Below are 20,978 nucleotides of genomic sequence, written 5' to 3'. Positions count from 1 at the left end.
GGATTATTTGGTTTTGGGATGAGGAGTTGTGTCCGTTCTTTATGTATTTTGGATACTAACCCTTTATCCGATATGTCATCTGCAAATATCTTCTCCCATTCCGTCGGTTTTTTTTTTTTTAGTTTTGTTGATCGTTTCCTTCGCTCTGCAGAAGCTGTTTATTTTGATGTGTCTCCAATAGTTCATTTTTGCTTTTATTTCCCTTGTCTCCGGAGACATGCCTGGAAAAATGTTGGTAGGGCTGATGTCAGAGGTGTTGCTGCCCGTGTTCTCTAGGACTTTTATGGTTTCGGGTCTCACATTTAGGTCTCTCATCGATTTTGAGTTTATTTGTGTGTGTGGTTACGAAAGTGGTCCAGGTCTATTGGTCTGCATGTCGCTGCCCAGTTTTCCCAGCACCACTTGCTGAAGAGACCGTCTGTTTCCCATTGGATATTCTTTTCTGCTTTATTGAAGATTGGTTGACTATATATTTCTGGGTTTATTTCTGGCTTCTCTGTTCCATTGATCTGTGTCTGTGTTTGTGCCAGTCCCGTCCTGTCTTGATTAGTACAGCTTTGTCATGTAACTTGAAGTCTGGAATTGTGAGGCCTCCAGCATTGGTTTCCTTTTTCAGGATTGCTTTGGCCACGTGAGGTCTTTTGTGGTTCCATCCAAAGTTTGGGATTGTTTGTGCTAGCTCCGTGAAGTCCCAGATTTTCTTCCTGTACTGCAACAGATCGAACACAGAGGTAGATGAGCATATCTGCCTTTGTCTCCTCTCACCCAGAAGAGATTCCCGAACTGTGAACAATATCACTCTTGTAGCCAAACCTTTTGTTGTTATTTTGGAAAACGTGGTTCGTAGCGTAGTAACGGTTCGTAGCGTAGTAACGTAGTAACGTCGTAAAACATCATTTACAATGTTACTTACGTTAATGGGATTCTTAGTGTTTCTTTTTAATGGTTGCATTAGTTTTGAAGCGAATTATTCAATCGCCATGGTAAAGGTTTCTCTCCTCGAACCCACGTAAACGGAAGTTCTCTGATGCCCGCCGTGACTTCTAGGGCGCAGAAGGGCCCTAAGGCCAGAACGTTTGGGTGCTGCTGCTCTGGGTCACGTCGGTTTGATCTGTTCATGCTGACTGAGCAGGATCGCAAAGTGCTGGAGAAAACTCTGGCCGTCCTTCTCATCCTAAACTACAACTTCGTTTTCAGAGCCAAGCTGGGCATGCCACAGTTCCTCAGCACCGAAGCCCAGAGCCTGCTGAGAGCCCTCTTCAAACGGAACCCGTGCAACCGTCTGGGTAAGAGCCCGCATGCGCCCCGGGAGGGCAGGGGCCGCCCGCCCGCCCACCTCGACTGCCCGCCTGCACGTTTTACCGGGTTCACTGGGAGCAAGGGGCCTGAATCAGGTGTGCAAATGCCCTCTCGCGTCCAAGCTACAAGGACTTCGAAGACACGGTCTCTGGCCAGGGGTCATTAGCTGTTTCCCAAAAGGCACTGTTTTTGCACAAAAGGGTGGAACTTGTTTCTACTCGTTTTACGTTTAGAACCCCGCAAACCTGGGAGAGGACGGCTGAAAGCTGCCTCTTGTTCAGTCCCCCTTAAATTAATACATCCTAACGTGTGTGATAATCAAGAGTTACGCGAATGTTAGCCAAGTGCTAATCCACTTTCAGAATCACTCTTCGCGAAAGGTTTCCCCCCGGCTGCCTCTCGCTGGACCTCTCGTCCTGCAGACGCACGGGTTGCCTAGGACTCCCGCGAGTAACACAGCTGCCGAATCCTCTTTGCCCGCTTGCTGCTTTCCATCCCTCGCTGTCACGGGCAGCTGCGTGTGTGCTGGGCGTAGTGACGCGTGGTCAGTGGTCAGCAGTGCGGTGCAGCCGTCGGGCGGGTGGAGGTGCCCGGCACGGTGCCCACTACGGGGGGGAGCTGGAGAGGAAGGACACGAGCAGGCCCCGTCCCGGTGCCCGCACAGCACCAGGCTCTGCTGTCCAGAGAGCTGATGGAGCAACGTATTAACACTCGGCAAAACCCACCAACATTTTAAACCGTGTACGTTCCTCTACCAGGAGATGTTACTTCTAGAAGTCTATCCAGCCTGTAAGTTGCATGTGTAAAAAACACTTGTTTAGCAACGACCTAGAAATCAGGCATACGTCCAACAATAAGGACACCGTCAAGTAAATTACGGCACGCCGTCCCAGACCTACAGGGCAGCCGTCTAAATGGGGTGTGCTGTCACCAGGTGTCCCCGCGATGGCACCAGTGACCTCTCAACTGGGTAATTCTCGTGGAGGACCATCTTGCACTGCAGGATGTTCAGCAGCATCCCCGGCCCCTCCCTCGATGCCTCGCTCCCCCTCCCTAGCAAGCACAACCGTCTCTAGCCTTGACCCTGGGGACAGCCCCCCGGTGAGACCCTGGTTCTGTAAACCCGGCTAGAGAGATGCCCAGCATCTATCTAGTTGCAGAGATGAGTTGCTACAGAGTCTAAAGGCATCCCATGGTGGAGCCTGTACCCGTTTTACGGCAGAGGCGGTCTCTGCAAGGGGGTGTGGGGAGACCCACGTGAGCCCCGGCCCCGAACACCCACCTTGCGCAAGCCCCGGGATGGTGTCTGTTAAACGGCTGTGGTCGAATGACTTTGATTCAAACCAGCCAGAGTGATAACTGTGCACCTCTTAGGCGCTGCACCGAATAGGGGCCCAGAGGCCGGACCCTAAAGGCAGGGCCTGCTCACTGGGCCACAGGCACTTCCCTGGAGGCAAGGCCGAGGCCCTCCCTGGAGAGCAGCTCTGATCACTGGGCCACCAGGTGCCAGCGGGCAGGGCAGGGAGCCTTGAGGTCCAGGATGGGGCGCACCCCGGCCTCCACGGTGGGTTTTACACCGTGCTGACAATCAGGGGCTGTCGTGGTGTCTGTGCGTCCGGCTCGTGATCCGGAGGAACCCTCCAGGGCTAAACAGAATCTCCTCCGCCTTGTTTCGGGCACCCCAGTAAAGTCCCAGACGGGACCTAAAGACTCTGGCCAAGAATCGTCAGGACCCCTCCTTGTCCTGGCTCTGACCGAGGCAAGGCCGGGGCCCTCGATTCTGAGCCATGCAGCGACGCCTGCACCAGGCCCTTCCATTAGGAACCGGGCTTGCCCGCTCCCCGGCCGCGTGTGCCTGCACAGGCAGGCTCGGGAGGGCGGCAAAGGCTTGCCTCTCTCTCCGCCTTGGCGGTCTCCCCTACACGGCACGGGGCTGCCGCAGACGAGGCCCTCACGTCACCGTGGAGCCACCCTGCCCTGCGGGTGAGGGCCACGGGGGCAGAGGGAGAACGCAGCCCCAGGAACGCAGATGGGGAGTCGAGGGCCTGCGTCTGACCCTTCGTCCTGGAACTGCCGGGTCGTTGCAATTTTGCCCAACCCCGTGTGGCCTGGCCCGGGCGCCTCCGCGAGAGAGCAGACGCTCACATCCGTCCCCGTGGCCTCAGGGGAGGAGGTAGGCAGCACCTGGTAATCGCGAGAGGTGTCTTAAGACCTGGGAGCGAACCGTAAACGCGTCCCTCCGTTCGGTGTGTTCACTCCCTCCAGTTCATCCCTGAGCATCGCACAAAGATCGTGACCGTTTGCCTGTTTCTGATCTGACTTTCCTGATCGTGAATCAGTTGATTACCTCCCCTGAACGTGTCCGTCCGTGTGCGCGTGACGCAGGAGGAATCCCTCCCCGTCCAAAGCCAACCTGCGCTGCAGCCTGGCCCTTCTTACCCCGCAGTACGCACCTGCCTCAGAGTCTGGGGTGCACATAAACATCTGGCCGGTCATTTCCACTCATTTCTGGGCCCCCCGAGCCCACCCGGTCAGAGCCCCTGTGTTGTTCTGTCCGTCTTCAGATGCCTGGTCCCGACACCTGGGCGCACCTCTATTTTGATTCTGTGTCTCCTTCCCGAGTGCTCTACCCTGACCGGCGGGGGCACAGCCTCTCCGCACAGCCCGGAGGCAGGCTGGGGGCAGCTCAAGCACTCCTCTGCCCAGCTCACTCCTCTTCTGGGGCCTCGGCCCTCCCGGGGAGGACGGTGGTGTGCGTGGGGCACTGCCCTAAGAGAATCATTATCTCACTGAAATCCTCACGGCAGTGCTTCCCGGTAGGGAAAGGAGGGTATTCACAGAACACCTGAGTCACTTACAGTTGTTTAACTCGACGATGTCGTTTTTCACAGTGCCGTTTCTTTTTCTCGAAGTAACAACTCACGTGGCAGTAGGGGGTTGTAAGCGTTGGCTCGGCAGCTGGTTAGCGAAAGCCCAGATGTACCCGTCTTCTAGGTTTACTGTCCCTAGTGCATTGTTTTTCCATCTTCGTGAGTGGTGCCTTGTGGTCGCAAAGTGGCTGCCACAGCCCCAGGCGTCACATTCAGTTGAAGGGAGGAAATGGATGAAACGAGCCGCCTCCGTCCCTTTTATCAGGAAGGCAAAGCTTTCCCCAAACCTTGGGACTTCCCTGTGCTTCTTGTGGGCAAGGAACCGTCACATGGCACTTCTAGCTAAAAGGAAGGTAGGAAGACAAGTATCGGGATACGAGGAATAGGGGGTTGGGAATGGTTGTCTTATTTGCCAGCCTCAAGGTCAACCGAGGAGGTATTCAGGAAAGGGTGAGCGGACTTGAGGGAGGCCCTGTGCCTGGCCTGCCCCCCCCCCCATTTCTCATTCCTCTTGGGCAGATCTTAGGGACCCGTTAGTTACAAAGGAGAGGGACTCTACAGTATGTAATCCAGGCTTGCTGGAATGTGGAGAATGGCGGGGGTGAGCCTAGAGAAGGCGAGCCCCTGAGGAGCCCCGGGTGGCAGCACCAGGCACAGGGGCAGAGGGCCAGGACCGCATCCTCTCCGGCCCGGCTTCCCTCTCTGGGAACGGAGCGTGATGGCAGTAACTATCTCCAGTGTGGTCAGACGGACTGGAAGGGCCAGGGTAGTGCCTGACCCACAGCACACACTGTAACGTGTCCGACAGATCTGTGAGAAGGCAGAGATCGGCGGCGCACAGAGACCCGTGGCGGAGCCCGTGTCGGCACCTCTTGGCCACGTTGCTTCCCCCCCGATCGGACCCTCTTCTTTCTCCTGTGGGACAGGGCAGAGCAAGGTTGTCCGATGCACAAGGACCGGTAACCTAGCTCTGGCAAAAAAAAAAAAAAGAAAAAAAAGTCATTTTATGGGATGTGTTGAAAAGATACAGTTAAACATTTTCCTGAGATCGTTGCAAAAAAAAGGAAGATCGAATGTCTGCCTTCCACGACAGGACAGCATTCAGGTGACTTACCTCGTCCTGAATTTGAACCAGAAAGAGAGCAGGGCCTCCCCAGTCACGGAGAAGAGGGGGTCCGACCCAGTTGCCCCCAGAGGACTCTCTATACAGTGCTCCAACAGTAATTGTGCTGATGGCTGGAACTGTTCCTTCAGGACCAAGTCTGTGCCGCACGGATCTGTCCAGCCTCTGCCTCGTCGCTGTCGGGTGCACGGGGCACGTGCGGAAATCACACACTTCCTAAGGGGGCCGGGGTCGCACCTCCTCTCCCGCACAGTTACCCTCTCGGACACGCCCGAGGGAGCCTGGCTGTGAGTCTTAGCCTGCCCGACCTCTCCCGCGGGAGACCAGGCTCAAAACAGAGAGACAAAAACGCGGGGCACGTCCGCTCACTGAGACACACGCGAAGATGTGATTCCGACCCGTCTCCTGTAGACGCTGGAGAATTCTGTCTGGAAGCCAGTCTCCTTTCGGATACCATTGCATTTGCCAGAGGGCATTTGTCACAGTGACCCGGGTGAATGCGACACGGGGAGGGGCTGTGTTCTCCCTTTGCTCTGGAAGAGGCATATAATTTTCGAAATAGTCTATTTTTTGTCTTAGCATGTAATTATACAAAAATCATAGTTCTCTAACCCCAAATATTACTTTATCATTTAGTTTAAAAATTTTTTTTAATGTTTTATTTATTTTTGAGACAGGGAGAGACAGAGCATGGACCGGGGAGGGGCAGAGAGAGAGGGAGACACGGAATCCGAAACAGGCTCCAGGCTCGGAGCTGTCAGCACAGAGCCCGACGCGGGGCTCGAACTCATGAACTGTGAGATCGTGACCTGAGCTGAAGTTGGACGCTTCACCGACTGAGCCCCCCAGGCGCCCCTATTTTATTATTTAGTTTAAATAATTGATGAGCGAGAAAGATGGGCGTATTTAGTGTATAGATAATCATCCGTTAGAAGATACTGGCCCATTGGAGCCCACGGAGGCATGGAAGCCAGCCGTCTGTGGCCAAAGACTGCCCTCCGGATCATCTCTAAAAGGGATCATCAGGCAGCTTTCCAGGAGCCATCATCCTTCCCTTGGGAGTGTTCACAGCATGCGACGTCCACACTGAACGTGAAGAAACCGTAGTCGGGGTCGTTGGTTACATAGCTTTCCCAAGGAAGGCAACTGAATCTTTGTTTCTTTTCCAAATTTTTATTTAAATTCTAGTTAGTTACTGTGGTAATTGGTTTCAGGGGCGGAGTTTAGCGGTTTATCACTCACATACGACACCCAGTGCGCATCCCAGCAAGTGCCCTCCTGGACGCCCATCCCCCATCTAGCCCATCCCCCACCCACCGCCCTCCATCAACCCTCAGTCTGTTCTCTGTTGTTAAGAGTCTCTCACGCTTTGCCTCCCTTTTTTATATTATTTTATTTTTCCTTCTCTTCCCCCATGTTCATCGTTGTTTCCTAGATTCCACGAGTGGAATCATATGCTATTTCCCTTTCTCTGACTGACTTATTTCACTCAGCAAAATACACTCTAGTTCCATCCACATCACTGCAAATGACAAGATTTCATTCTTTTCGGTGACTGAGTAATATTCCATTGTATACATAAACCACATCCTCTTTGTCCGTTCATCAGTCGATAGAAACGTGGGCTCTTCCCATACTTTGGCTGTTGTCGATGGCGCTGCTATGAACATTGGGGCACGTGTGGCCCTTTGTGTCCGAATTTTTGTATCCTTTGGGTAAAACCTAGTAGTGCGGTTGCTGGGTCGTAGGCTGGTTCTGTTTTTAAAGGAGGCAACTGAAGCCAATTGCCCCCAGATCTTTAGCCGTAAGGAGAGGGACCACACTGGGTAGATTCATCTTGATCTGCAGGGCAGCTGGGTTGGACGGCCGGGTCCTCCCCTCCTTTCTGTTTGCTGTGAGCCTTATTCTTGGCCCCAAAGTAGCCCCCGTGCCATTCAGGGAGCTCAGAGCCCTCACCCCAAAGCCCGTTCTCACACAGATTTGTATCATGACCACGTTACCTTCGCATCAGCCAGAACCTCTGTCTCTCGATTCCTAGCCTGTTGAAGAGCCCTCGCCCACCAGGTGGCCCCAAGGACCCCAGCCCCGGAGGCCGGGCCTGATGTTGGTGCTGGGAAACAGTAGCCTTTCTCCACGTCCCCCCCCACCCCCCTCCCGGTGCCTCCCCTCCTGCTGAGTCCCCTTGTGAGGGGGTAAAAAGAGAAAGGCGACCACAGGGAAGGCTGAGATGCTCATTGGCTGTCCCCTGTCCTCTGTGGGCGGAGAGAACACCCAGTTCTGGAGGCCGAGGTCCAGGAACGGGGTGTGGGCAGGGCGGGTGCCTTCAGAAGCTGGGAAGGAGAGGCTGTCCCCGCCTCCCTCCCCCCCTCCAGGGAGATGCTGGATCCTTGGTGCTCCGGGGCCTGGGGGGACACCAGCCCCCCCCCCACACTCTCCCGTGTGTGTCTGTGTCCAAATTTCCTCTTTTCGTAAGGCGGCCGGTCATGTTGGGTTAGGGCCCACCTGCCCAGTATGACCGCATCTGTAACCACATCTGGAGGGTCCTCACTTCCAGATAAGGTCACGTTCTGAGGTCCTGGGGGTGAGGACATCGACACAAGAATTTCGGAGGGACACAGTTCAATCCGTAACACCCTCCTGGGGCACGTGCATAGAAGATGCTGGAAGAAAGAGCAAAGATGCCTTACACCTTGCAGGTGGGGGTGCTGAGGCCCCCTCCCCCCATTCGATTTGCACAAGGGCGCACGGCTACCCCAGGTCTAAAGCTGGCACTTCTGCCCCGGGATCCCCCGAATGTCCTCGCTCCAGAGTCTGCATGGAAGTCTCACCTGCCACTGACGGGGGGCCGTCGCCGTTCGGTACACACTCCGTGAACACCCGCAGCAGGTGCCCGGTAACACGCGGGTGCTGGTGCTGCCACGCCCCCCCCCCCCCCCCCCCCCGCGAAAGCCGGTCACGTGGGCCGGGAGGCCGGAAACCGCAACCGCAGGGGGAGGCGCCCCCTGCCTCCGCCCTGCTGTTTCTGGGGGGACGGTCCACCGGCCAACCTGAAAAGCTGGTCCCTTCCGTGAGGGCAGGACACTGGCGGGCAGAGCAGGCATCCTGGAGGGAGGGGAGGGAGAGGCAGGAGCACGCTGTGTTCCGTGTTGTGAGCGGTGAGATGCCCCACTTCACGGACTTAAAGAGTCTCGGAGTCAACTCTGTGTTTTTTCTTTTTTAATGCTATTTTTAGAGAGAGCCAGTGCGTGCATGTGCACGTGAGCAGGGGAGGGGCAGAGAGAGGGAGAGAGAGAATCCCAAGCAGGCTCCGCCTTCACAGCACAGAGCTCCATGCGGGACTCGAACTCATGAACCGTGAGATCGCGACCTGAGCCGAGATCGAGAGTCAGATGCTTGACCGACTGAGCCCCCCAGGTGCCCCACATGTGTGCTCATTGCGACCGTGACGGTGTGCACGTGGCAGCTGGTGTGCACGTGGCAGCGTGTCACACACTTATTTACTGTACGGTGTGATAGGCTTAGCGATACGACCCCGTGCACAGTAGGTCAGCGGCCCCAAACAGCTGCTGTTGCCTGGAGTGGGGCGGGGCCGCGGACTCCCCCTGGAGGATTCCCGGGTTGCATCCGAGAAGCCATGGCCGTGCTGGGGACGGGGCAGGGGGCGGGTGCGCACAGTAGGCCCAAAGAACATCACAGGAAAAACTGGGGCAGGCACCGGCACGCGGGAGGGCCCGTGTGATCTCCCTGTGCCTGAGGGGGGTTCCGGGAGAGGCAGTCCAGGCCAAGCCGGGTGCCGAGGGCACCAGGGGTCCCTCTGAAGGAGGCAGCCAGGGGACAGTGTCGGTGAACTAGAGAAAGCCCCCCGGGGCCCGTGTCGCTGGTGACCTGCTCCACACAGGTCTGCAGGGAGAGGGAGGTCGGACGTGTTCCCTGAAGGAAGCCTCAGGAGGCCTGTCCCTGCGCTGCGCCTCAGGGTCCTTGTCTCCGCCCCGGGGGTGCCTCCAGGTGCGACACTGGTCGCCCCAAAAGATTTGCAAGCCCGGGAAGCCAGAGACAAGAACCTGGGGAAAGGCCCCGTGCCAGCCTTCATGCTGCAGCCCGGGAGCACCCGGGTGGGGTCGGGTCGAGCGCCCTGCAGAGCCTCGGGGTGTGCCCGTCGGCCGTGGTCACCAGACGGTGGTGGCGGCTCTCGTGACTGGGGCTGTCGGGCGGGCCCTCCGAGGCGGCTGTTTTGAGTAAATGCCTCTCCAGACCTTCTGCAGGATGGGAGGTTGCAACGGACCCACTCTCTAGGGCTTTGCAAAGTGGCCGCTTGTCTGGCTCGTCCCTCGTGACCGTCCGTGTCTCCTATAGGAACTTCTGGGAGGGTCTCAGACCCCCAGGGGGATGCGGCCGCGGTCAGGTAGGAAGGAGATGGGCCGACGAAGGTAAAATAGCACGGCCGTGTAGACCGCGTCGGATCCGGTCCCCGAGCACACCTGTGGCGAGCGGCCCCCCCCGCTGGCAGACGGACGGCCCTCTGTGTTTCGCGTCTCTGTTCTGCAGTCCAGCGTCCCTCTCCACAGTGCTTTCCCCGTCCTGGTCTCCGGTGTCCCATCCCGGCTCCCGTCAGCAACAGGCCAACCTTTGACGGCTAGGTCAAGACCAGCACGCCGGTCGGCTCCAGCCAGCCCTGGGGGCCGAGCGGGCGCCAGACCCCGGCTCTCAACCGGCAGTGCCCTCTGAGACCCAGCAAGCAAACATTTTAGACCCTGAGTGAATGAGATGCCAAAGGGCCGGAAAATACTCCCAAACTATGAAAAACAACGTGTAGGCGAAGGGCAAGGGATTAAAATGTAAAGCACCGGCCTCGTGTTCACGTCCTAGACTGTTCACGTGCCTGGACGTGACAGTCGGGCAGAGCTCCAGTGTTTGTGAGGACACCAGTCCCAAGTGAGCTTGTCCTGAGCGCGCCCCAAGAATCCGAGGCGGATACCGTTTGACTCAAAACAGCAGCGGAATAAGATACTTCAAAGGCATCTCGAAGGGGCCAGGGATTAAACATTTCCCCAGGCTGTCTGTGGAAGTATTTGGGGCAGATGCCAAAACCCTTTGAGAATAATTGACTGCGAATGTCCAAGCCCAGTGATGATTAACCCCACGGTGACAGAGGTCGCCCTGTTAAAAATGTGGAGCGGAGAGCCGACCGTAACCGGGGCCGTGGAAAAGCAGACCCCCGCCACCGCCGGAGGGCACGCTCACGACCGTGCATTGACTGAGGAGGTCCCAACTGGGTGCCAGGTCACAACGTCCCCCCAGGGGTAGAAACCAGACGCGTGGGGCCAGGCGCACACGTCCGGTGATACTACAGTTTGGCGATGGACCACAGATGATTAAACGTCCCTACTGCAGAGAGTAAGCGTGAACCCTCACACCTGCTCCTTTGACGTTTCTAATTCATAATTACCTGACATTGGAGAACGCGGTGAAAACTCCTCACTTCCGGCGTGCTGGGTCACCGCCCCCCGACGGCTGTGATTCAGGGATCTGCACAAACGCTCCCTGACTTTCCTAGCCCAGAACTCTGCCCGATTGTCAGAGGTGTGCAGTTGACGTAGAAAGGGGTCAAGGACAAAACCGCCTACTTAGCACACGTGAGGAGAAGATCAACAAAACCAGAATCCAAAATAATAACCACATGGGCCCTAGGAAGGTTGACGTAGGCCTTCAAAACCCGTGTGCAGAAACTTTGCTTCTGTTTCACATTTTTCTCCTTTGGAACACCTGTAATTTTTGAGTAATAGCCAAAGTGTTAATTCGGTCACTGTCGACTGTTGGCTGGGGCCTCAAAGCACGAACGTGGTATGAAGCCTCGCTGCAGCGGAAGGAAAAGGTGCAGATAGAAATGTGCTAATTAAGCCTCCGAGAAAACCCAGCCCGCACCAGCGTGGAATTTGGAGTTACACCAATGTCTGCGTTTCCTTTGGGTCTCACTTGGTTCCAGTTCCTGTGGCTCGTGTTCGCAAGTGATGAGCGAAGACGAGACGTAATGGGAACAGAAGGCAAAGTAGGTTCTTCAGAGGAATTGAGCCGATGAGTCACACTGCGGGTGCGAGCCACCTCGGGCTCGAAGCTCACACCTCTGACCGACCCCCAGTGCTCTAGCAGCAGGTCAACGTTCACCGAGAAGGATCTGGGAAGCAGTAGGGAATCGGGGGTGGGGTTCCCTCTACTTTAATCCTTATCACCAGGAGCGTGTTTCAGTCAGAGTTCTGGGCTTGGTCAAAGGCGGTCTGCCCACAGGATGGGCTGAGGGAGGTCAGCGCTGGGAGTCAGACCGCGGATTGGTTCTCCACGTTTCTTTACAACAGCGCTTTGGGTCCCTATCAGGGGCTGCTAGCTGCTGGGACCAGGTCTCAGGGCTCTGGTCAGAGGTTCACAGAACAAGGGAGACAGACCCAGGAATCCGGTGAGGTCCTCCAGGGAAACACCCATTTCTACTCATTCCGGCACTGCTGACACCAGATGTATGGGTTTTCCATGCCAACAAATTCTTCACTTGTCAGTCAACGCCAGCTTGGAGTCGTATAAGTGACTTCAGTCTGGCTGTAACCACCCAGAGTTGGCACAGACCCCGAGGGCTCAGTCCCACAAGGTGTCCCCGCTCTGGTGCCCCTCCCACAGCCCAGGGCCTCACCTGTGCATCCGACCAACCAGCTATAAATCAGGAGTTCCCAAGACCCCTTCTCTGGGTTCGGTAATGTGGTAGAACAGCTCACGGAACTCAGGAAACACCGAGATCTGTGTTTATTACAAAGGATATTTTAAAGGACACAGATGAAGAGGTGCATAGGGTGAGGTCTGAAGGACCTTGGAATTTGGGGTGCGCCACCCTCCCGGCACATGGATGCATTCTTGCACATCAACCCACAAACTCCCCAAACCCTGTTGTCTAGGGTTTCTATGAAGTTTCCACTATTTGGGCGTGCTCCATTAAATCACTGCGGTGGGTGATACGCCCCTCCTCCGGCCCTCTCCTCTCCCCTCCCTGGAGGTCAGAGGTAAGGCTGGCAGTTCCCACCCTGTAGTCACGTGGTTGGCCCCGTGGTTGGCTTCCGTGGTGACCAGCCCCCATCCTCAAAGGGCTTTCCAAGGGCCACCCCATTGACATAAATTCTGTGTGGGGGGGTGGGGGGATCAAAGAGGCTTGTCGTGAGCAACAAAAGAGCTGCTGCTGGGACCACAACCAAATACTGTGACCAAAGATGATTCTGTTATTCTCACGACTTGGGAAATTGCAAGAGTTGGGGGGCTCTGACCAGGAGCCAGAGACAAAGACCGAAATGGATACTTCTCACCATATCATCATATCACAGGTCCTCAGAAGAAAACTCCAAACGGGACTGAGGACGGGGGTGGAGCCCCAGCCTGAGGGCGACACAGATCTCCCTCCAAATCCTAGTTCTCCTCACAAACTCTCGGACGACCTTGACCACCTTACCCCGTGTCCTTCAGCCTAAAAAGTAGCGGTCACAGTCGTAGGCCCTCAGTGTGCGCAGAGCCGGGCAGGAGAGCAGAGGAGAAATCCCAGAGTCTGACCGCCACCCGCATTGCCTTGTATCCCAAGTCCAGCGATGCTGCGGGACCAGCAGTGGGTTCTCCCCCAGAGTGTTGGCCTGCCCAGGCTTCCCCGGGCAGACACGGGAGGTGGGCCTGGGCCTCCGTCCTCCTGAGACATCTTTGCCCGAGGACAGCTCTCTCCCCTCCTTTTCTCCCCACGTGAGCACAAGGACCAGGATGCAAAAGCATCCGGCCACATCCAGGAGGGCCTCGTCCTCTGGGACCCCGGGAGCCCGTGTGGGGGCTGCCCCCCAAGCTCTCAGGCCCCGACGGTGAGGCTGGGTGGGGAGCACCACAGTGACCACAGCAGCTCGGGGTGGGCCCGCGGAGCCCGGGGTGCAGAAGCGGGAAGCCTGTGCCTCACAAACCGAGTGACACGGAACCCCCGTCCCCAACCTTGGGACAGGAGCTGGCTGGAGACGGCCCGGCCCACGCGGCCCCCGTGCCACCAGCCCCCTCCCTGGCCCACAGTCTCTTCCCCCGACTTCGCATCCTGGAGAAAACACAGCTCTCAGGGCCGGAGGGTTTTGGTTTCTCTGATTAATAGACTTATTTTTAGAGCAGCGTTAAGTTTACAGAAAAGTTGAATGGAAGGTACAGCCAGTTCCCTGCGCGCTCCCAGCCACCCCCCTGGACGGTTTCCCCTAACACTAAACTGATGTCAGTGCCACGCGTTTGTTGTAAGGGACAGACCAGCGCTGGCCCAGTGCCTCCGTTAGGCTCTCTCTGCCTGTGCACTCACGGCAGACATACAGTGACACAGTATCGGGCAAAAAAGTTTCGCAGCCCTGAATCCTCTGTGCTCGGCAGACTCGGGCCTCCCTCGCTCCCCCAGTTCTTGGGATTTCATGTGAGCAAGAGAGGAAAGAGCCAGTCCGGGTAGGAACAACCAGCCCAGCGGAACTGTTTATAAGCCGTCTCCAGGGGCCCCAGCGTTCGCTCGTGTGGACGCCAGTCTTTCTCTGGGTTTCATCTCGCGGGAAGCTGCCTCTTCAGTTCCTGGCTTTCTTTCCCTTCCCTGTAAACCCAGAGCTGCCTCCTCTCCTACTGCCCCTGTATGTCCGCTGCCTTCTGGAAGGCCGGCCTGCGCCAGCTTTAATGGGCGTCTGAAGTGCGGCCGGAGGGCGCCCGGCTGGCTCAGTCGATAGAGCCTGTGGCCCTTGTGGTCTCTTGACCTCTGGGCAGAGTTCAAGCCCCACGGTGGGTGGTGGGCGTGGAGCCTACGGGGCCTCCAACTTCCTCCCCCCGGATTTCCAGGCGTCCCCACACCTGCGGCAGGAATATTCCAGCCTGCCTCACCCCTGCTCTGGGCAGCCCAGCCCCTCCCTCTGCTGCGTCCGAAACCATCAGAGGCCACGAAATCGGGGGTGTATTCTGATGCCCGTGTCTGCTCTGTCCCGGGACAGGTGCTGGCCTCGACGGGGTAGAGGAGATCAAGCGGAACCCCTTCTTCATGACCGTAGACTGGAATGTGAGTAGCGCACGGCGGTCCCCGCCTCTCACGACGACGGGGAGCGAGGGGGCGGGCACACCAGCCGGGTACAAACCAGAGGTGAACGCGGCCCTGTCACCTGGAGGAGGGTGACACCGCTCTCCGGAGCCTATGAACAGGCTGGCATTTTACAGGCACAGACCAGGGACCACCCGTCCCCGCAGCACCAGGCCCGAAATCCCTTTATCGCTTGGCCCTTTAGAGGCAGGTTCAGATGACCCTGCAGCGACTGCTACGCACTGAGGACAGAGTGGAGATCACCGTCCATCCGGCAAGGGGCTGCAGGAGCCCCTCAGGTCACTTGGTCCCTGGGCCTCTGTCCCTGGGCCCCTGGGCCACTGTGGGTCTCCGGGCCGCTGGGCCGTGGGCAGTGGCCCACTGTGCAGGCCTCTTTGATGCTGAACCGCTGGCATCTCGGATTCTGTGTTGCTTTTCCAGTCTCTTTTCAGGCCCAGGCCCCCACAGCTAGCACTCTTATAGAGTTATTACAGAAAAAATGTATCATCCAGACCGTTGAAGACAAAATCATGGCTGACACTTGTTAGCGACCTAAGGAAGACTTACCGTCGTGGTGCATTTAGGGACCACTGGGCCGGGGTCTGCAGTCGGGAGAGAGCTGGGGCTCAGCCCGGCCGAGCTTGGGCCAGTGGGGTTCATAGCCAGGGGACGGGCCGGGTGCCGATGGAAAACCACTGAGAGGAAACACCAGGGCTGAGGGGCTCTTGTGCTGGACGCCAGGCCTGGTGATGAGACAGACATCACCTGGTCGGGGGAGGAGACCCCGTCAGAAGTCAGCCTCTGGCTCCAGCTCCCCAAGCCAGGGCCACAAAGCCGCGTGGAGCCAGACGCTGGCTCCGGGGCTCCGGAATCTCACTCCACCAGCCGCTCGGAGCCGTTTCCAGACCCTCAGCTCGGGGCTGGTTCATCTCAACAGCCGCCCTGTGCTTTGTGTGCATGGAAGACGTCCCTCCTCTGATGTCTGTTTCTTTCGGTCCTTTCCTTTAGGTGAACACAGCTGTTACATTTGGAGATGTTAACAGAGTGTAAAAAAAGAGTTAATGTCCTCTCTAGCACAGGGCTGTTATTACCCGTGTTTGCCCTTCCCTCTGTCTTCCCCGTGTCCCCACGGAGCGTGGTGCCCCAGCCGCTTCCGGCCAGGAGTGGCTCGGCGGCCCCCAGCCCCCGGTGTTGCCCCTGGTGGAACCCCTGCTCTCAGAGCTTCTGACCCTCCTCCCCTCTCCTCCTCTTTTGGAGAAAGTCAAGCTGGGAGAACGTGAGATTCTTTAATACCCCCGTCTACGCTTCTGACTATGCAGCTTTTATGAGATCAAGTTTCTTTCCAACGGTGACACTGGAAAGAAGCGTGTGAGTTGCTGGCACACGTCACCTCCCCTCCGGGGACACAAGCCTGGCTCAAGGGCCAAACCGACAGCAGGTTGAGTTCAGAAAAATGGAAAGTGGAAGCGGGACATCAGAGCCACTGCCTGCGCGTGAAATGTCTTTTTACTTAGCTTTCCGGAGATGCAGGCTCGCACGGAGCTCTTGTCATCCCCAGCTCACAGACGGGCACCTGAAGGTCCTTTGCAGCCCATCGTTTTCGAGTTCCGTACAGCACGGAGGCTCTGCTGTGTGGGGTGATGGGGTCTCAGGCCCCCGAGTGCCGGCACGGCACCACACACGAGAGCCTCAAAAGCTGAGCCCTGGAGACGTGCCCCCCCCCCGGCACCCCGCGAGGACGCGCTCTGGGGCCAAGGGGGGTGGCTCTGCCGTGTCCCGTCCCCTCCCACCCACGCGGCCCAGAGTAGAGCCGCACACCCCCTTCTGTTGTCACTCACTGTTCCATCGACTCAGCCTGCTGTTGGGCATGTGGGAGACACCTCCAGGACCTGGGGACAGAGCGGTGGCCAGGACGGGCAAGTCCTACACGCTGGGCTGGGAGAGAGAGGCAGTAAGCAAAGGGTGCGCCCTTGGTCCCAGAGAGAAAGCAGCGCTGTGGAAAGAACAAGCAGGGGAGCTGAGACCCCACCTGTCCCTCCCGCTCCCCTCGCCCCCCTCTCTGCGCACCTGTCTGCCACCCAGCACACCCGCCCCCCGGGGGCCCCCTGTGTCTCAGTTATGTCCTCCTCATGTCTTCTCCTAAAAGCCAGTTTCTCGGGGGCACCTGGGTGGCTCAGTCAGTTAAGCATCTGACTCTGGATCTCAGCTCAGGTCTTGATCTCAGGGTCATGAGTTCAAGCCCCACATTGGGCTCCACGCAGGACGTGAAGACTACCAAAAAAAAAAAAAAGCCAGCTTCTTGCTGAAGTCTCCCTGGGGGCCCTTCCAAACCTGCAGCTCCTCGCCCAGGGCCCCAACTCCCCTGCTCCTTTTCCTCCGGCTTATCACCTTCCAAAGCACTGGGTCACGGCCCTTATTTATGTCGATCATCCTTGTCCGTCCCCTGCCGCTGGGTATACCCTCCCCGAGGTGAGGATTCACTGTCAATGTTGTTAGATGTGTCTCCCACGCCTCTGAGACGCACCTGGTTCAGAGGACACACTTGGTAAATACTGAGCGAGCGAGGGAACGAGAGAGGGAATGAGAGAGGCTCTCGGGGCAGAGGAACGCACTTCTCGCCTGCTCTCTGGGGCACCGCAGCCCCCCGCCCCCGGCACAGCCGAGAACACAGAGGAGAAGGAGATTGCTGGGGCGTCGGCTGGGATGACCAGGAGGGACCGGGCACCATTCAGCACAGCTCTGCCCAGGAGGACCTGTCGGCAAGAACTACGGACGGACGCCCATCTCAGCCAAGAAGGGAGCCCCCCACAGAGCAGGCCTGCAGAGGGGGGACCGAGAGAACTTCTTCACAGCACGACGGCCTTGAACCCCACGCCAGTCGGCTCTGCGTCCCAGGGGTCCGCGCCAGCTCTGAGCAGCGGCCCGGCCTGTGTCTGCAGCGTTAGGAAGGCGAGGGTCCCGCGGGAGACCAGCTCCAGTGCACCCAGCACCGCTGTGCCGGCCAGGGGACGGGGGCGGGGGTCCCTGCCCGGACACACATGGTCACTGGAATGTTGCACCAGGAAGGCGGCAGTCTGCATTATTTCAAAGCAATCGGACTAAAACTGAGGTTGGGAAACCTCTCCCGTTGCTTTTGGCATTTGATTCCGTTGTGTGTCTGAGAGAGGCCCTTCAGATTCACGGGGACTGAGCATACCTACCCTCACTCCAGTATTTGCCCGCAGAAGACGAGGCAGGGACGGAGAGGGAGGGAGGGCTGTCATTCCCTCTCCAGCCCTGGATGAAAGCAGCCGGTGCGTGGCTCAGGGAGCTCTAAAGAGCCACTTCTGTGCAAGTTCACTTATTCCACGAGCAGTGCTGGGTGCCGGCCCGTGTCCCGGTGAGCGGGGCGTCCGTGGTCCGGCAGTTGCAAGACGCAGCTGTCCTCAAGTTGCTTGACATCTGACCGCTGCACGTAGACGAGAGATCCCCGTCGCCGCTCTCCGCCCGTCCTCTCCTCCCTGCGCGCCAGGGAGCCCCGGGGTCGCAAAGACCAGCCCCGGCCGTCGGTCACACACCGGGCACGCCGCAGACCCATCGGGAAAGCAGACGTGAAAATGTCCGACCTTGACGGGTGTCCGGACGTGTGCCTCCTGCCACAGCAGCCTGGACAACTGAGGGCCACAGCAGAGGAGCCTCTGCAAAAGCCGTTACCGCCAGGACGCCTCCCCTCTGCCCGGCAGGTGCTCAGGGCGACAACGGGAAGCCATTTCCTCAACCGTCTGGTTTCTGCCCGGGTGTGCGAGCCCAGCGCCGGCCTCGGGACCCGACCCGGAAAATATAAACGTACTTATTTCGCTCTCTGCTTCCCTCTGTGACCCAAAGCTGCCAGCAGAAATTTTCGGGTGACCCGTTGGTGCGGAATAAGTCCGTTCCCAGTGGATGTGGGGTCACGGCCCTGGTTTGCCCCGCTCTGCCATTAACTCGGCTACACGGCCGAGCAAGTAAAACCGCCTGGGAGCAGATCTTCCCGAAAGAGGCTGGTTCAGCAGCCGAATGAAAACTTGCGGTTACAGCCCGAGGCCTCGGCAGGGGATCCGGGGGAGCCCCGCACGGAGTCTGCGTTTCTTTGCCCCCGATGCTGCGGGAAAGTTCATCACCGCGGGCCGCGGGACCCCCACCCCCAGCCCAGCCCGGGGGCCCCTCGCCGTGGGAAAGATGCTTGCCTCGACCGCAGGCACCGCGGACCGACCCCTGCTTGCTGCTTCCTGGCCGGGGCTGGGACCTTCACTGTAGCCGTTCAGCGCCCGTTATTGTGAGGAACTCACGCCTGTGTTCTTTTTATACTTCTGAACCCTTCCGAGGGTAGCAGGTGTTGTGATTCTGTGAGGTGGGAGGGACTCCTGCGGGAAACTGAGGCACAGGGCAGCGAGAAGACAGCCCGAGGTCAGCACCTGCGAGAGCCCCCCGACCTTGCCGGTCGTGCGTGCCACCAGGAGCGGAGAAAGGACTTCTTGCCCCCGAGAGTGGGTTTTAGGGGTTCGGGTCCCGGGAGCGGCGGGCTGCTGGCCAGTCTCAGTGCCTGTGTCAGAGTGTGAGGCAACTTCTGTCCGTCTGTTCCCACATTAAATACTGGGCTTCTTCGTTCAAGGAGCCCAGCAGGACTGTGTTCAATGAATGACCGCCCCTCGGCTCAGCAGTCTTGTAAATCCAGATACTTTGGTTGGAACCGCTTGCGGTGAGGGTAACCCATATAGACGGAGTCCCATCAGATCCCCCCTCCCTGGGTGCTCGGAGGCTGTTTGAATTCTGTTGCTCTGGCCAGGCTTACGGCGAGGGTAACCCGTGTAGACAGAGCCCCATCAGATCCTCCCTCCGCTTCCCCGGGTGCTCGGAAGCCGTTGGAATTTTCTGTTACTCCGGCCAGGCTGCCACCACTCTGCGTCTCTGCATTATTTCTGCGTCGCTATTTCGGGAACGATCTATAGCTGTGCCCTTTCCTACTGGAGAGTGTTAATTTTGAAATGCCTGGAGCCAAAACTGCCTACAGAAGCAGGTGTTAGGTCCGTGACCCCAAGCTCGCCTCAGCCTCCTATTCCATTACCCAGTTAGCATTTCCCTGTGCTTCCTCTGTTCTGCCCTCTGTCATCTGAAGGTCTTCTAGGTATAAATAGCCGTGCTGCACCTGCTCAGAGCTTCCTGGCACATACTGGCTCGATGCGAAATCCGTTCCAATGTGGCTGTGACTTGTGTCAGCCTGAGATCCTGGGACGAGCCAGATGATTTGAAGTGATGCCTGGCGAATTGATCATGAGACCCCATTCTCTTTCCGGCAGTGTGGGATGGATCGTTCTGGATGCTCGGAGAGGGGAATCTAGGTCAGAATTCTAATGCCTCTCGTCAAGCTCAAAACCTACACAAAATGCTGCTGCCATTTCGTTCTCGAATTAACCCTGTGTGCCACAGTTTACGCTGCAAAATGAGAAGCGAGATTACTTTTTCGCTAAAACCTCAAACCCGCTCCTAGGTTTGCACACGGGGAAAGAAAAGCATGTGTAATAATAACACACACTAGCACGTTCCAGAAGTTTATCCAGCAACGGGAAGAAACTGACCGACCTTTACGACCGCAGCAAGCATAGGGGAGCCACGCACAGGGCGGAGGGCACCTGGCCACCCTGTCCAGCCCTCCACTACCTGCTTGGAACCAGGATGAGACCACAGCACCCTCGGGGCACCGCAGGGTGGTGTTCCCGGCCGCCCTTGGACAGGCTGTGCTCATAGGCGTAACAAGAACAGGGACCGGTGTTCGGGGGGCTCTGGAGTCTGCACGGGGATTCCCGCCCCGCCGTGATGCCCCCACCGGCCGGCAAGCCTTCGGCGGACCCTCTCGCACGCCCTCCCCTCCCGTCAGCTAGGAATCCTTCGGGAAGCACGGGCTTACAGAGGAGGTTCAGAAACACGAGGAAAAGCAGACGTGCACATGCGTGAGTGAGGCCGGAGTTTTTACGTGCTGTAAATGCACTGTGATGGCTGAGCTCTGTGCCGGGTTCAGAGGACATGCACCGGGCTGGGAAGGAGGGCACTGAGACTCTGCAGCAGGGGAAGCCAGCGGGTACCACGTCCTCTGCTAGGTTACAGAGGTCATCCTGATGAATTCCTTTTCCTTACACTAAAGACCTGGAAAGTGGGAAGCTGTGCCTCCCCCAGAGGTCGGCCTCCCGGCCAGGACTGCTGTGCCATTCTCGGGGGGCTGTCTCAGCGGGAGACCAGAGTAGAACACGTGGCCCCGGGAGTCAGCTTGGTCACAGGAGGCGCCTGTGCTTTCTCGGGTTTTCCTCCGTGGGAGGCGGGTTAACAAGCAGAGTTGGGCAGGTTTCTGCACGGAGGGGAAGGGGCTGGGACTGTGCCAGTCACCTCGGCGTCCCAGCTCTCTTCTCATCAAAGCCAGCGTGCGGTTCTGTGGCTGGTGGCCGGGTGGGAAGCGAGGCTGCGGGGTGTCCCGAGCAGGGCGTCACGGTCCCCACCGCGGGGTGCGCACACAGGCACAGTCGTGGCCGCCGATGCCTCCGGGAGCTGCCCAGTGAACCATCAGGGAGCAGAAGCGCTTCGGCTCTAA

At 57.9% G+C, this 20,978-nt stretch overlaps 1 protein-coding gene across 5 annotated transcripts in view; it reads left to right on the top strand.

Moving 5' to 3' along the window:
- The window catches only part of RPS6KA2 (ribosomal protein S6 kinase A2), a 354,059-nt gene that overhangs the window by 300,051 nt on the left and 33,030 nt on the right, over positions 1-20,978 (top strand). For all 5 annotated transcript variants that reach the window (XM_045058346.1, XM_045058347.1, XM_045058349.1 and 2 more), the window contains 2 exons: positions 1,198-1,286; positions 14,298-14,362. In XM_045058346.1, the coding sequence (XP_044914281.1) occupies positions 1,198-1,286; positions 14,298-14,362 (154 nt within the window). The remainder of the gene's footprint in view (positions 1-1,197; positions 1,287-14,297; positions 14,363-20,978) is intronic.

This window comes from Felis catus, chromosome B2, assembly GCF_018350175.1.
Source record: "Felis catus isolate Fca126 chromosome B2, F.catus_Fca126_mat1.0, whole genome shotgun sequence".
Lineage (NCBI taxonomy): Eukaryota > Metazoa > Chordata > Mammalia > Carnivora > Felidae > Felis > Felis catus.
This window is presented reverse-complemented; position numbering and strand designations above follow the sequence as displayed.